Consider the following 16,737-nt stretch of genomic DNA (forward strand, 5'->3'; position numbering starts at 1 on the left):
TTGTTTTTCTTTTTTTTTGTATATTGTGTTCCGTCTTTGTTGCATTTTTCCTCGTTTAGATATTTTGAAATCCGACTTTAAAAGGTATGTGGGGAAAAAAAACGATATCATGATAAAACTTGTATTGTATTTTGCAGATAAAAAGTTTTATCTTAATTCTTAAGGTCAAAGATTAAGAGACCAAATCATGATTTTCCCAAATTCAGCGTTTAACTGATGTTTCTTATCTAAAGACGTGCCGTTTAGTATTTGAAATTATTCTTACAATATATTAATACTCTAACATAAATCAGATTTGTAAACCTAGCGTTTAAATATAGGTAAAAAAAAGACTGTTAAAGAAGTAAATGGCCTTTAAATCTTGATAATCTTAAGCTCTTGAAATATATGGTTTCCGTAATATGCTTTTTATATTGATCTTATTCGAGATTTCCCTAAATTAAGATTTATTTTCTAAAGTCGTTGTATTTGTGACGTAGTGAATTCAATACAAACATTGATTTATGAAATTAACTTCATTTGATATACCTGTACATGTATATACTTGGTTATATCAGTAAATATTATGTTGTTATGTGCTTAAAAATCGTTCGAACAAAATGTACACGGCATTTAAAGTAATGTCGAACTGAGCCGCGTTAAATGACCTTTGAACCGAACAATGATTTGTTTTAATGTGTGAAAGTTTAATATTTCAAAACAGCAGACGTTACGCACTTGATGTTCGGTATTTGTTGTTGAAGTCATTGTTTAAACTCGTTTAATAATATAATATGATGTGTCATTTATTTTTTTATTCATGAATGATTTAGTACATGTATACATACTAGTTAACATTAATAATAACTAAACTGTATATAAACATATAAAGAGCGGCCGCGCTTGTGATGCATTTCTATAAATCCAATACAAAACCAAATTTGTAAGGAATATATTTCTAGTGACAGATACCCGATAATGCCAGGATATTCTAAAGGAATTTTTATCCAATAATCAAGAACGCTAATATGTTAGTGCCGCTACCTGTTGTTCGGGACCAATTGATCAGGATATATTTTTACCTGTACACCGGCTGAGGTGTGACAAATAAATAGAAGTGGAGTAAATCACTATATATGTGGAATAAAGTGTATACATGTTTATTTTTTTCCCTTTCAGAATGGATAAAACATGGATAGTAATGATTAAAAATGGATATATATAAATGAGCGGAATTTCCGTAGAAGGGAATTCTTATTTTCTCGGAGCGGGGGATATGCCTCCAGGAGTGTATGTTGATCTTTTTATGGAAGCATGTCTCCGACTATGTGGAAAGTAAGAATTTATTGGATTTTCTTTAAGAAATACTAGCACATGTCACGACTTGCATAATACTACTTATATGTATTTTGAAATATTATAATATAAATTGTATTACAATTTAAAATATCTTTATATACTGGTTAAGTAATTATATTATACAGTAGTTGTTAATAACTTTTACCGATAAAAAGTTTGCTTTGAGTAACATATTGATATTGTACCCTTTATAAAATAGATATAGATCATATATGTTTCTAAAAAAGAAAGAAAAATGTTACAGTTAGGTGATTTTTTTTTGTGTGAAAAATATATAATATAACTTGTGTATATATAGAATGTTAACTTGTGAGCAATTTGACAGGCTACGTTATAGTTACAGTTTAACAAGCTTCATTGACCTTTGACTCTATTTCTTATTCAAATATTTATTTACTGTCGAAATGGGCTAGTTTTTCGTCGGTATTTCATAGGTATTATGTTCAGTTATAATGAACTAATAATACATTCTAATGTCAGGTTTAGAATTTCAAATTCGTTGTATATAACTCACAATCCCGAGTATCTTAATAATAATAACTCTGATATATGAACTTCTCTTATTTCTATTTCACAGTTGATTAAAAAAAGTGTTTATAGAATTGAAAGGTAAATAAAAAAAAAGATTAAAAAAATCGGAAAAAAAGATATAAAAAAATCCAAAGATAAAAAATCGGTCAACTGGTTTACATAAATTAATAGTAGGTTGTAATACATGTATGTAGTATAATACTGTTCCATGTATAGGCCTACTCATAAAAAAGGTAATGTAATAAAAAAAACACACACACACACTGAACAAAACCAAGAAAAGAAATGAAAAAGAAACCAAATCAAACATAAAATGTTGAAAACAACGATGACTTAGTCGTTAAACACTGTGCAGCAGTGTCTGCCATTTAACCCAGGGATCGTACATGGGTTTCAGACCCAACTGAGTTGGCTACCTTGTTTCATCAGTCATTTGACACCAGATTACTACATGTATACAGCGATATAAAAATTATTTATATCATATGTTGTTTATCTTTACATAGATATTTTCAAGAATTGTATAAACACACAAAACTTGTATACTATTTCAGCTGGCAAAACAATCGTGAATGTTATATCAAATCTTGATTGTGACTTTAAGAAAATCAAAACATTTTTAAAATGTACATGTACGTCCGTGTTTACTACTCATAAAACAAAACCACAGACAGACCAACGTTTGTTTGATAAAAACGGGGAAATAATGAGTATCTTATGCAAAATGCCAGGAGGTTTTACGCATTAATATCGTATATGTGTTATCTTTAACGCATAAATATCATGTATGCGTTATATTTTACGCATTATTTATATTTTATGTGTTAATGTTGCACAATAATAAAAATGTGTTACGCATTAATATCATGTATATATTATGTGTGTTGTATGTAAAACAACATTAATATCATAATAGATTATTAATATTATGTTACATAATTTTATTACACATCGATATCGCATTTATATATATTATATACATGTATACATTATACCCGATCAACAGACGTAAACGTTATTTGACAGCACCACGTTTATTTTTTACAAAGGCGACCAAAATATTGGTATTTGTTAATAGAAATGTAAACGACATGCATATATATTACATAACTATATGAAATATTAACTCATATTACTATATACATTATCTGATTCCCATATGGTCAAATCATCTGAGAAAAGTGTTAAAACAGGTAAAGTTTCCCTAATTTACGTCAAAATGACGTCTTTCCCCTGACACGCAGAATGTAAACATTGGCACGTTCAGCTGATACGGTGAATAATGGATAAGGTTTGATTCATCCTTGTTCAGAACTGAAATAAACCCAAAACCCAAACTTGAATGGCCGAAATGGCATGTCATGTTCTTGCAAGAGACAGGTCAAGGTCAGGTCGTGCCTAAAATTCTGAATTAGGACCACGTAATTTCTTTGGTGATAAATTGATTGTCAATGTATATCAGTGTGTGAATTTCATAGTTAAATAACATAATAAGGAGTGTTTTTACCGGGCTTCCGTAGTAGTTGAACTGGAATATTCGCCGTCTTTTGCGGAAGAGTGAAAAGGTTCTTTCTTTGAATTACTCGTCCATACACGCACGCTGACGTACGCTGTTAGTTTAAATTCAGCAAGTGTCGTTGATTTGTTTCCTATAAGAATCGAAGCTATCTGATTTTATTAAAAATAATGGTTGTACCGTAAATAATGAAAGGCAAAACTGGGCCCTCCTCTGCTAGCATACCTTGGAGTCGCCATTTGACATTAATAGGGACGAAAGTGTGAAAGTTGAAAGTAACCTTATAGTTGCAGCTCAGTTGATTATATAGTCAAATATAGTAAGTACTTCAGGTGCGACGAAACATTTTTATGTTCTTTTACCAAACACTGCCAGGTATCTTTTGCTATGCACATCAAAATATGATAATCATGTGCATGTATTTGATTGTGTGCCTATCTCATACATCTATGTATTTCTCTCTGCTTATTGCATCTTTAATTTCTACCAATCGTACTCTATCAGGTCATGTATTGGATAATCATTGCCCACACTAATTATGTAGACCTTTTTTATTTTGCTTCTTGCATACAATATCAAGTTTGTTATTATTTTTGTCATTACATTCAAATCATGCACTGCACGCAGGCAACTATGTATGTATTTCATTTTATTTAGCCGAATAACGTTTGCCCATTTTGCCCACTGCACATTAGTAGTAGCTCTTACCCAGATAATCATTATTCGAATTGTATATTGTAAAAGTGACTAAGCTGTTGAAATAACATTCATTATTGTAATGGTTAAATATGGAATATATAGTAAACCCATGTTATCCAGGCTTAACCGTTCCGACCCACAGGCCTATATTTCATTTACTGACTAACCATTTGTCAAAACGTGTGTATATCGAACAACTGAAAGCTGTTGTTAAATCAGTGAAACTGTTAGACAATATAAGAAATTTTTTCGGCCGTACGTTCATAAATCCAGGGGTTTATGAATTATATTAAGCTATTAATTAATGAAACAACAATAAAAAAGGAACCAAAAAAAATGAATTAATCAATAGGATTTTAAATGTCAGAAATGTTATTAACAATAATTCCTAACGGGTGAATAGGGAACGATCTGAGATAAGCATCGTTTACGTCACTGATAAGAGACCTGTTCTAAAAATAGCCACACATCGATAACTTTCGGACAAGGAAACTGGTTAATCTACATGTAGATTATACAACATGAAATGGTTACCAATACTTTTAATCACATTTCTTTCAATGGAAATGATGTTCCTGGGGTTAAACTTGCGTAAAGCATGATTGAGATGGTTTAAAACCATCAGGAAAAAAAGATGATATGGTGAAAAAGAAATAACTTTCGGGGCAATACTTTCCCTGCATGTCAATTTGAGAAAAATGCCGGCGCTTGGCAATTTGTTTTTGTTTCACTGTTTATCAAAATTAGAAATGGTGATATGATATGGTATGATTTTAAGAAATTGGGACTAAAAATGAAAAAGTATCTTTCTGTCCCAGATATACCGTACAAAATTTTGTTTATATGTAAAATACGCAGATTGGAGAAGTCATGAATCTATCCACCAAAGTGCTACGAGTATTATATTAATGACTATAATATCTTAAATTAATTCTTTAATAATTTTAGAATACGCAAAACTCTGCGTTTTTCCTATTTTACCTAATAAAAAATGCCGATTCTAGTAGTTACTTTATCAGAAATAATGTATACGTACATGCATGCTTGCATGTATATTTAAACTGAATTGACAATTGAGGTCCGTGATTTAACATACACTGTTTACGTATAGACAATAAAATACATTTGTTTTTTATTTTATGTCTCACACAAAATATTTGTTGTTAAAATCATCGCCAATTTAGAATTACTGGTGCATTTTGTAAACTTCGCCTCATCAATCAAAAAGAGTCAAACTTTTTTTCTGCCTGAATGACAAAAACCGTTTTATTGACAAATATAGAGGCCAGAGCAGATTGTGACATATGTTTAAATTGAACTTTTCAAAAGTACAGTGTGTAATATAGTTGTCCCTTTTCTTTTCACACTGAATTCCATTTCCAACTTGTTTGCATTCTACAATTTCTTAAAATATTGCATGTAAACAAAGTAAATATACGCTGATTAACATCATGTATAGTGTGAACTCCCTAATCCCTTGTCCGAAAGTCAGTACAGGTGATGTAGTGGTGATAAGGTAAAATCTATTTTTAGAACAGTGTTACCTTCAGATCGAAGGCTATTGGTTTTTGTCATGCTAGTTCAAGTATAACCACAACCAGGTACGTATATACGTACCTGCCACAACAGACAAGAAAGGCAGCAATTCAATTATTTTCGCGATTTATGTCAGTCAATATATTGGAACCACCTCCTTGCCCTTCCCTGGCAATAACGGTTACTTGGACTTTTTGATTTTCAAACTCCTGGTATAGGGCCCGCCCTGTGGAAGCATTTCACATATTCCTCTTTTTTTGGCGCCAAAACAGAACCACGCAGAATATGACGAAAGACGAAAAGTCAAACATCGGCGTAATCCCCGGTGGTTGGGTGTGATAACTGACGCTTTCGCTTGGCTACTCTAATATGATATTTTTCCATGGTGTAGAAATGAATTTCTCTGGAGAATTATGTTACCACCCAGTGAACTATAAATGTCACTCTTTAATTGGTTCACCTGTATGATCTTTAATGACAATAGATATTTGTGCGCGTTTTGAAACTGCATATATGAGCTAGGCAAAGTACATGTGCGATTACATAATTTTTGTCGGCAATTTTCGGCTCGACAGCTAAACTGTGATAACTGTAAGTCACAATTGACACTAGGTGTTGTAATTTAATGTGGTTCTCATCTTCAAGTAAATATAGTTTTGACAGATTTGGCGTGGGTCTATGCGAAATGTTCGGACAGCTACATTTGATAATATGTAAGTCCACGTATTTACAATAAAATGCCAATGGTTAGTAATAAAGTCTACACTAAAAAATCTTAAACGGTTGAAAAGTTAATGCGATGTCCGTTCGGAATATATATCAATTCATATGTGTGTTTACCCAATGAACTTAAAAAACAACACTTTTATATCTTTGCTATACGTACCTTAATACTGTACTGTAACAATTACCAAATTAACTCTATAAACCATGATTTAGATATGATCAATAGATTTCCCCCGGCCCATAGGTCAGTCTTCCCAGTTTTGGTGTAGTTATGCAATAAGCAAACTTGTGTTTGCATTTTGCATGCAGACCCAAAATATTAACATTTTACCATAGAACGTTCGGCTTAATTACAGACAGACGTTATCCGTTTTAAGAAATCCATGTGTTTTTATTATCTAACATGATTATGCTAAATAATATTTAGAGCATGTCAGTGGGTTATCAACTGAGGAAAATAGGCAGAACGTGAAGTAGTGGGTTATACAGGTAGCAAATTGTAAACAAAGTAGTATTTTGATTTCCATACAAAATACTAATTCACTAGTTATACCAATTTATAACAGAGCAAAAGAAGCAAAAGCTAGTTCATCTATGTGGCAAATGAGTATTTATTTGGAAACTGTTACAATTTACCAAAGGTTTTTGAGAAATATTGGGCCTTTAACATAAAGGGACCAGAATATTTTGCTACTTTAAAACACAGATCTTTATTACACAAATGTAATAAGGTATTTTAGTTTATATTTGCAAATTCATGATTAGAAACATTCAAGTTATATCGTATATTTTTTAACTGTTTAGCCTCGTGATTTAATTGTGTATTTAGTCACTATGTACGTAAATGATTATAAATGAAACGCTTTTAACAAATGATCAATAAGTATTTTAGAACAATAAAGTGTTCATTTTTTGTATTTTTATGTAGAAATTGCAGAAAAACTAAATATATCTATTATATGATAACACGGCTCAGTATCCCTCAGTCAGCCGCGATGATAATGATATTGTGTTATTCGGCTGAAATTCAGTCTGCATAGTTCAGAAGCTTGTAGACACACCACGCAGCTGGTGATTCAGATGTACTGAAAAGAAAAAATCATTTTTTAGTTTTTTTCATTGAAATTGAAGAAAACAAATATATATTTTCAGGTAATGACACAAAACATAATCATTTCTGAATATACATAAAGGCGTTACCTATATTATCAATGCGAAGCTGACACATGTTTAAAACTACATTATTTTGTTTTCGGATGTGTTCTTTTCGGATAAATTGTTTCACATAATTGTTACTCATAATAACGTCGTATGCAGTATATTTGATTATTAATAGATCGAAGCGGGCATTATTGTTTTAGCATACTGATTATATATATATATATTTAGTATTAATTTTTTGAGAGTTTGATCTAACATCAGGAGATTGACATTCTATCAATAATTGAAAAGGAAGTGGCCAGCCGTACGGGCCGTACGGCTAGCCAAAAGTTCTAGCCATACGTGAGTCACGTACAACTAGCCAGGACACACTGTATTGGCTAGCCGTACGGCACTTTTCAAAAATATATGGAAGGCGAAAGTGCGTATGTTATTTTTTGTCTTTAAGCCATTACTCCATAGAAGCGCCTCTGGACGCCTTTATCTATTACCTCATGCAAGCTCCTCTGGACGCCTCTTAATATGATGGCAAAATTAAGATATTTCCAAAATGAGGACACTCAAAGTAAATGCATCACCTTTTAGTGGAGACATATTTTAACAAGAAGGTAGTAAAAACATGTGTGATAATTAATTGAATAATTAGTAATAAATATGTAAAAACAATGACCCCCTGCTTTTTGACTATTTCCCTATATAATCTATATAGATTTAGAAGAAGATAAGGATCAGTTTCAGGTCTCCATATAATTATAACCAGACATAGCAGTAAACTGATTTTTATACTGAAATAAAGGGAATTTCATGCTCTATAAATACAGTCTTTTACATAAATGATCAATTAAGAGATAAGAACAAAATTGCCTATGAAATGGTACATATGTGTAATTATTTTAGTGTTCTTTATTGTGTGGCTTATCAGTATTGGAATGGTGCAGAAAAATCACTTCTTATCTATGGGCATATGGTGCACTAATTAACATATCTCTATGGAGTAATGGGTTAAACGATGATTTTCAATTGAAAAATATAAGCAAATAATTAAAAAAATAATGGCAAATGTACCCCTCTATACTATAAATAAATTCAAGGAATGCAATGCCTTTTGCACACTCGATACAGATTTTATCTAATTACACACGTGGAAAATCAATTTCAACAAACTAGTTTAGCAATTATGATACACAATACAAAATTATACCTTTTACAACTGCTGATATTTTAAATCAAAGCATTGCTTTATAATAAATTGGCAATATGTACTAAAATGTCAACAAATAATTTTGTCTGGCACTTCATGCACTGACGTCACTGACTACACTGTTCTTGGAACTAACAAGGCTTACCCCTGACAAGAATTGAACCCACGCAGCCAACAATCCTTAGATTACTAGTCTGATGCGTTAACCACTAGGACACGCCACCACACTGGTATATAAAAGGAAAGGGATATAAAGTCATATTAAAGTGTAACATGTTTAAACTTTAAATTTTATATTATGTAAATGAAAAAGTTTGAATTGGGTTTAGCACAAACAGCTTATCAGGACAAAGCTTTAAACAAACAATCAGTAAAATAGGACAAGAGTAGAAAGGATTTATCAAAGAAAGGAAAGTTACTACATATTTTACTTTGGAAATTGGCAAGTAGATTAAAATCAAGAAACTTAAGAAGGAAAGGATTTTTTGGAGGTAAATTTCAGGTCAGAAATATTTTGCTTTTTTTCATAGTATTATATAGGTTTATCATAACCACACTTTTACAGTTTTAGAACTATGAAATTAGAATTTAAAACATTTTTTTTCTTCAATAAAACCTCTAGTTTTAATAGTCCTATAAACAATGTTTTAGGCTGCCTGCCGTGCCTGATTTTTGTTTTCAGGGGATGTAATTATAGTAGCTGCTTTTTCCTTCAGTTCTCATAGCACTTTCATTCATTAACCAATATCTGACATATTTGTCTAGGGTGAGGTTTGAGGTTTATTGGGTCAAGGTCAGTAAGACTATATTTATAAATAATGGTTTGCCTATGCCAAGGATTGTCCTTGAAATTTTTCTGAGATGTTTTTTTTAAATTTTAGGCAGTGATTTTTGGTTTTATCACATGCATCAAAGGGTGTTTTCTAAGTTTTGAAGTGGCTCAAAGTGCACTTTAGACATTCATTTCAGCCTTCAGCTGTCTCCTAGCAACAACCATGTATGCTGCAATGCATATATATATATATATATATCCATGCTAGTTCAAAATTCTTTTCAATTTGACATGACTGTTGCCAATTATAGCTTCTGAATCTTAGCATTTTGGTAGTGAAAATCTTTAAATTTAGGATAGCTGTTCCAAATTTAAACCAGGGTCAAGTTTATCATACAAACTAATTAGGGTGAAGGTTGATTAAGCTGTTTTATTTTTACTTGGCTGTATGATATTCTCATACATATAAGTCATAACTTTTAGTTTCTATTTTTAGGGACCATCATGACCAATATAAAGTAGTAAGATGCAATATTTAACCTTTTACCTCATGAGCATATTGTGAAAAAATGGCCGTTTTCATTGAAAAGCCTCTTGTTACTCTGTTACAAGTTCAAACTGGTATTAAACTATGAAAAATGCCTCAGTACTGATGAAACTTGGCACAAATGTTGACTGGACCATAGCCTCTGTAACAGCATGCTCAATCTTAAATTTCCTGTTACCATGGCAACGGAGCCGGGGACGTCTCAGAATTGTCAAAAATCACTATTTTGCATTGATTTTTTTCCCGTCAAAACTGATTTCAACGTGCTGCAACTTCTCAATGGATTGAGATAGAGTAAAAGGCCTTTCAGAGTTGGTTACACGTTACCCTACCATCACCCTGAGGCCATTTTTAGCCTGTCACATGTCCAAAATTTTCTTGGCAACCCCTTGATGTCATTTTTGATAGGGGGCGGCGTCGAAAAAGTGATCACTTTTTTTATCAACATTTCTCAAACAAAAGCAGTGTTTGAAGTCTATATAGGGCATTTTTTTCACCTTTTGAGGCCTAAAAGGGGGGGGGCATCAAAGGTCAAAACATATCTATATGAGGTAAAGGGTTAAAGATATACTGTACTCATTTTTAAGTCCAATATTTTTATCGCAGAAATTTATTGAATCTATGAAATTCTTACTGAAAATGTCTAATTTGAATAAAAAAAATGTACAAACTATGTATGGGAAGCTGGTACCTAAGTAAAGTTTGGTCCTTTCTTTAAAAAACTGCCAGTTAAAAAACACATATTTTTGTGTGAAGTCAAAACATGTTTATTTTATTTTTACAAAGAGAAAGTGTTGCAATTTTCAATATTTTTAAATATCAAATTTGAGCATAATATATCTTTAATTGTGAATAGAAGTTCAAAAATTGTAATTATTACTAATATAAGTCACTGAACTGTTTGTGGTTAAAGAATGCTTTTTTGTTATTTCTCAAATTTTTAACAGTTTAATGCTAATTTAGTAATTACAATATCATGATACATGTATTTGGAATTTATTGTTTTTAGTACCAGCATACTAATATTTATAGGTGCGCTCAAATGGTTATATGAAACAAAACAAAACAAAATTATTTGGAATGCAGTCAATTCATTTTGTAACCAGAGTATTCTAGTTTTTTACCTTGCCTCATTTTTTTAACCTCGATAAAGTAAAGTAACAAGTTACAATTCAGTGGAGCATATTACAATATAAAGTTTGTATGATATAAATTTGAGGTTTTTTATTTGCATGATCATTAATATAAAAAAAATGAGTTAAAAGTATTGATAAAATATCTCCACATTATTAAAGTTTACAACTTTTCACGAAGATAAATACTTTTTGAAGGGAGGGCATTATTTTCAGCTGAGGCTTTAGTTTGTCTTTTTAGATGTTAAACAGTTTCAAGTTTTGTCAAAATTTGGATACCTACACATGTCAATGAAGAATCCTATCTGCTGCTTCCCTGAAAGAAAGTTATTGTCTTCTAAAATCATAATGTTAAATGTTGATAAAAAAAATGACACATTGTTTATGAAATCATTGAAACAATAAGCAAAATAAAACTGAAGTTATCAGCAGTGAAAAAACATGGCATATTACTGACATTTTTATATATATTTATTGCAAATAAACATTTAACCATTTTTATTACAAAGTAAATGTTGAGAACTATTGGTACAGACCTTAACAATATTTAGTTTAACATTATATGGCTGCAGCTTATGTTTGAAATAAAAATGCACTGTAATGTTAATCTTTCCTGGAAACTAAAATAAAGCTTAAATAAGAACACTTAATGATGAGGGAAAAAATTGTTGACCTTGAAGATAACTGGGTAATTTTAACACAAAGACTTCTTATAATGATTTATTTTACTTGATTTGTCATATGCACTTAAATTTCCTTGAAACTATGTTATAGTAACCAGTGATGGTAACAATGGCAAATAATTTACATATTTTGTTTTAAAGATAGTCTAATTTCTTTATGAAAAAGGAAAATAATGAAATGAATCTAGATATAAACATGTAAACCTCATACTTGCAGGGGGCGGCAAAATCTAAATTTTGACTTACTTGCCCGTTTTTATCTAAAGCATTTCTTAAGTGGTCCATTTGATAATTTTTGATTATAAATAATTTTTTGAAAATTTTGATAATATTTTTGATAATAAATAATTTTTTGAAAATTTTTACTTGTCCGTAGTGGGACAACCTGGGCAAATAAGTACAATCAATTTAGCTGCCCGAGTCTTGTTGAAAATATGTTCGAAACTTAAAACTGGCCCTGTGTCATTTTGGCAAACTTCAGAGTCGAAAGTTTATTTGAAACTTTTATTGTGAGATGGGCATTAATATTATGTTAAGAAAAAAAAAAAGAGACCTTCTTTTCTTGTATGACCTTATTTATTTGCCATCAGAAAATCTGTCAAAATTTGAGTATGTTATTGAAGATGTTATATGATAACTTTATGGCGGTCATTGTTGCGTAAAATGATTCTTTTTTTACAATATATGATATGCCAATTATTTAATAGTTACACTGCTAAAAATCTTAAACGGACTTGCCCATCTTTCCATCTGGACAAAACCATTTATGATTTTAAAGGAAAAAAGTATTTATTATCTAAATAGTAAACATAGCAAATCCTGATCAGATGGCACAGACCAACTGATCTTGTTCTAATAGTCTGTTTTGATCAATATGAGCCATGTCACGACAAAACCAACATAATGGGTTTGCGACCAGCATCCGCGCAGTCTGATCAGGATCCATGCTGTTCGCTATCAGTTTCTCTACTTGTAATAGAGTTGGTAAGTGAACAGCATGGATCCTGAGCAGACTGCGCGGATGCACAGGCTGGTCTGGATCCATGCTGGTCGCAAACCCATTATGTTGGTTTTGTCATGACACGGCTCATATGGTATGTTCAATCACAGCCAGCAATCTAAGGTTTAAAGTAAAATTTTAATGTTGTGCTTTTGAAAGTAAATATTGTTACAAATATATAAATAATATATACTTGTACATGTGTTTTTGGTAGAGATGTTATAATATACAAACAACTGAAAGTACATGTAGCACTAGTTAAACTGTATGTACTAACAAAAAAATGCAATTGATGTAATGAAACCAAAGCTAGGGTATGAAATGAGTTTTGTTCTTTTCATTTGTTACTTAGAGGAAGTTAAATCTATCCAATTTTTTAATTAAATGGTTCTCAATGGATTTCAATCAAGTGTAAGTGAATGTAAACTCAGTCTGACTAAAGTTCAGATCTACTTTTTCTTACATGTAAATCTGATTGCCATCATAAATGTTTCGCTTTCGTTGCGATTTGGATTCTGGAGAAAGCTGTTTTTAGGCATGCAATCAAACCATCCTTTACAAAAGTATCAAAATATGTTGTTCATGGAAGTAAAACAAATTGTTGATCTTTGTTGGGAAAAAAATGTTTGAAGTAATTTTTAACAAATTAACTGGAAATAATAGACTTTTTTGAATTTTTAATGGGCAAGATTGTTTTGCCAGTTTAACTGCTTGCCATGTTTGTTCTTGAAATCATGAAAAATAGCCTACTTAGTATTGGTTTTCTAGCAGTTAAATTTAGAAACCGCAACGCTTTCAAAATTATGAAAGCTTGCGGATGATTTGTTGTTTAAGAGATCACAAGAAGGTGACAACCTATTGGTGGTAGTCAGATCCTAAAACATAGTGTTATTTTGGAGCTGATTTTAATCAGATTGATATAAAGTGTTATAGTTTTGTCTTTCTTCATTCTTTAAATTATTGTTTTATAACTCTACACTCGGTAATATTTCTATATTGTACACTCAGTAATGTTTCCCTATTTTAATCTCAATAATCTTTCCTTTTTGTACACTCAGTTGTGGTTCTCTATTGTACACTCAGTTATGTTTCTCTATTTGTACACTCAGTAGTGGTTCTCAATTGTACACTTGGTTATGTTTCTCTATTTGCACTCAGTAACATTTCTCTATTGTACACTCAGTGGTGTTTCTCAATTGTACACTCTGTAACATTTCTCTATTGTACACTCTGTAAAATTTCTCTGTTGTACACCCAGTAAAGTCAAATTCACATTTGTAAACTCAATAATGTTTCCTTATTGTACACTCTGTAATGTTTCTCTATTGTACACTCAATAACATTTCTCTATTGTACACTCAGTAATGTTTCTTTATTGTACACTCAATAGTGTCTATTTTAAAAACTCTTAACTGTATTGTTTCTGTATTTTCAGACGCAGTATGGACTATAATGAGGTTGATGAAAAGCAGCCACACCTTCCAAAAGGGGCCTCGGTTCCCCGCAACCAGGTCGCAGGCCATAAACATGAAGGCAGGTCAAAATTAGGTATGTAATAAATTGTTTGTTTGTAGTTTTAGCTCAACCGGGGCAAAGTGCTATTGTTATATTCCTTTGGTTCTTTAAAATCATTGAAAAATTTTACGAAAAACAGTTTTATTGGAGTATAATTTGAAATTTATTTCTTAATTCAGGGTTAAGATATGTGAAATTTATATAAATATTAAAGTAAGAAATTCAAGATTTATCAAGTTAGAATGCTATGAAAAAATCCTACAGGAATTCATAATTAATGATTCCTCATTTATATGAAAACCTTGTACCTCATTGCACTCAGATTGTTTAAATTGTATTCGATTTAACTTAATTGTATTATTTACTGACATTTGACCTGTAATTACAAAAATGTATTGTAAAAATATTTAATTATATATTTAGATGATGTGTCGAATGATTGTAAGTCAAACAATAGTGTCATGTCATGTAATGTATAGGTGCCCAAATCATTGACAAATTTAACAAAACCCCCATGTAGAATTAAATCAAAACACCGATTATCAATGTAAAAGATCCTGAAATAAATCTGATGTACATAAATATTCTGTTATTATACATAGTTACTATTGGGTATACTATTTCGATACCTGTTTGTTTAATGTAATTAGACTAATGAGCACTGAAAACAATTCTCAATAGATATCATTAGTTTACAGGTACATTTGTAACTCGAGTCAACGAAATATAGTGCGTATATTGATTAAGAATTTTTACAGTATTTGTGTACTTTTAAAGTCGGGACAATATTGAACGTTTAACTTATTTATTGATTTAGTAAAGCACAAGTGTTATTCTGAGATCTGGTTAAACGCCCATTGACGTCATTGTCTCATTGTCAAAGTGTTTAGCGTTTTGTTCTATACTATCGGGGTAGTTATTGTATAAAGATGTGTTTTATCATTGTATTTCCCATTGATTTTGACAGACGGTTACCATATTTAATCTATTTATCTATTTCATTTGAATAGTAATGATTTTAGGCATGCCTGATTTAGTAAAAAAACAACAAAAAACCCGGTTATTTAAGGTTCTTACGTCACAGGACCTTCACCTTGGCATATTGTATAAGCTGTTTTCATTTCAAGGACTGATAACAAAAAAAGTTATAAATTATTTGAAATGATTAAGAAGATTCATTGGAGCATTTGAAATCGAGATAAAAATTATTTTTTAATGATTTTGTATACGTTTAAAAATTGAGATTAATGTGCAAGATTGGCCGGCTTTTGTTCTCTTGGGCAATAATAACTGAGTGAATGTAATGTAACATAGCTAGGCGCTGTCCTGATTACAGTCATGAAGATACCCATGACAATTATTTTTCTTAACAAAAAATGCGCTCATTTCACAAAAAGCAATGACAAAATATATAGTAATTCTTATTGAGAGACTGTTATAATTGTAAAGGATCAATTTTTTATGCCCCTGCCATGTAATGGCCGGGGCATATACAGTGATTTTCCTACATATATAACAGACTCCGAAAAAGGGCCTCTTCCCAATTGAAATTTTCTTTAAAATCATGCAGTTTTCCCAAAAATCTGAACTTAAACCTGCATTTTTCTTCCCAAATTAGCAATTTTAGCAATAATTTTTCCCAAAATCAAGAGGCTAAGGACTCTTCCCAATTAAGCGAGAAAAATCACTGATATAGTGTTACCCTGTTCCGTCCTTACGTCCTTCCGTCATTCCGTCCTTCCGTCATTCTGTCATTCCGTCATCATCAGTTTCCGTTAATTATCTTAGTAACGGTTGCACACATTCAATTCAAATTGACATATGGATATGTCATGAGAAAATACAGGACAAGTTCGAATTTGGTCATGGTTCAATGATTTTTGGCAGAGTTATGCCCCTTTTACTTTAAAATAATATGAAATTTTCAGTTTCCGTTCATTATCTCCCCAACGATACAACACATTCAACTCAAACTTGACATATGGATATGTCATGAAAAAATACAGGTCAAGTTTGAATTTGGTCATGGTTTGATGATTTTTGGCAGAGTTATGCCCCTTTTACTTTAAAATAATATGAAATTTTCAGTTTCTGTTCATTATCTCCCCAACGATGCAACACATTCAACTCAAACTTGACATATGGATATGTCATGAGAAAATACAGGTCAAGTTCGAATTTGGTCATGGTTCGATGATTTTTGGCAGAGTTATGCGCCTTTTACTTTGAAAATAATATGAAATTTTCAGTTTCCGTTCATTATCTCCCCAAAGGTACAACACATTCAACTCTAATTTGACATATGGATATGTCTTGAGAAAATACAGGTCAAGTTCGAATTTGGTCATGGTTCAATGATTTTTGGCAGAGTTATGCCCC

The 16,737-nt window shown here is 31.3% G+C and overlaps 1 protein-coding gene across 3 annotated transcripts in view; it reads left to right on the forward strand.

The window, feature by feature from the left end:
* The first annotated feature begins 586 nt into the window (after positions 1–586).
* LOC132744707 (inositol polyphosphate multikinase-like) overlaps positions 587–16,737 on the forward strand; it is a 38,275-nt gene continuing 22,124 nt past the window's right edge. Inside the window, exons 1-2 of one of the 3 annotated variants that reach the window (XM_060733486.1) lie at positions 587–1,314; positions 14,279–14,391. In XM_060733486.1, the coding sequence (XP_060589469.1) occupies positions 1,205–1,314; positions 14,279–14,391 (223 nt within the window). In that variant the 5' untranslated portion in view covers positions 587–1,204. Of the gene's footprint in view, positions 1,315–7,356; positions 7,499–8,893; positions 9,211–14,278; positions 14,392–16,737 lie in introns of those variants that run through there. The other 2 variants (XM_060733492.1, XM_060733501.1) reach the window with 2 other exon arrangements.

The sequence above is a fragment of the Ruditapes philippinarum genome, unplaced genomic scaffold (genome assembly GCF_026571515.1).
Source record: "Ruditapes philippinarum isolate M1 unplaced genomic scaffold, ASM2657151v2 ctg3007_1_1_1_1, whole genome shotgun sequence".
NCBI classification, from domain to species: domain Eukaryota; kingdom Metazoa; phylum Mollusca; class Bivalvia; order Venerida; family Veneridae; genus Ruditapes; species Ruditapes philippinarum.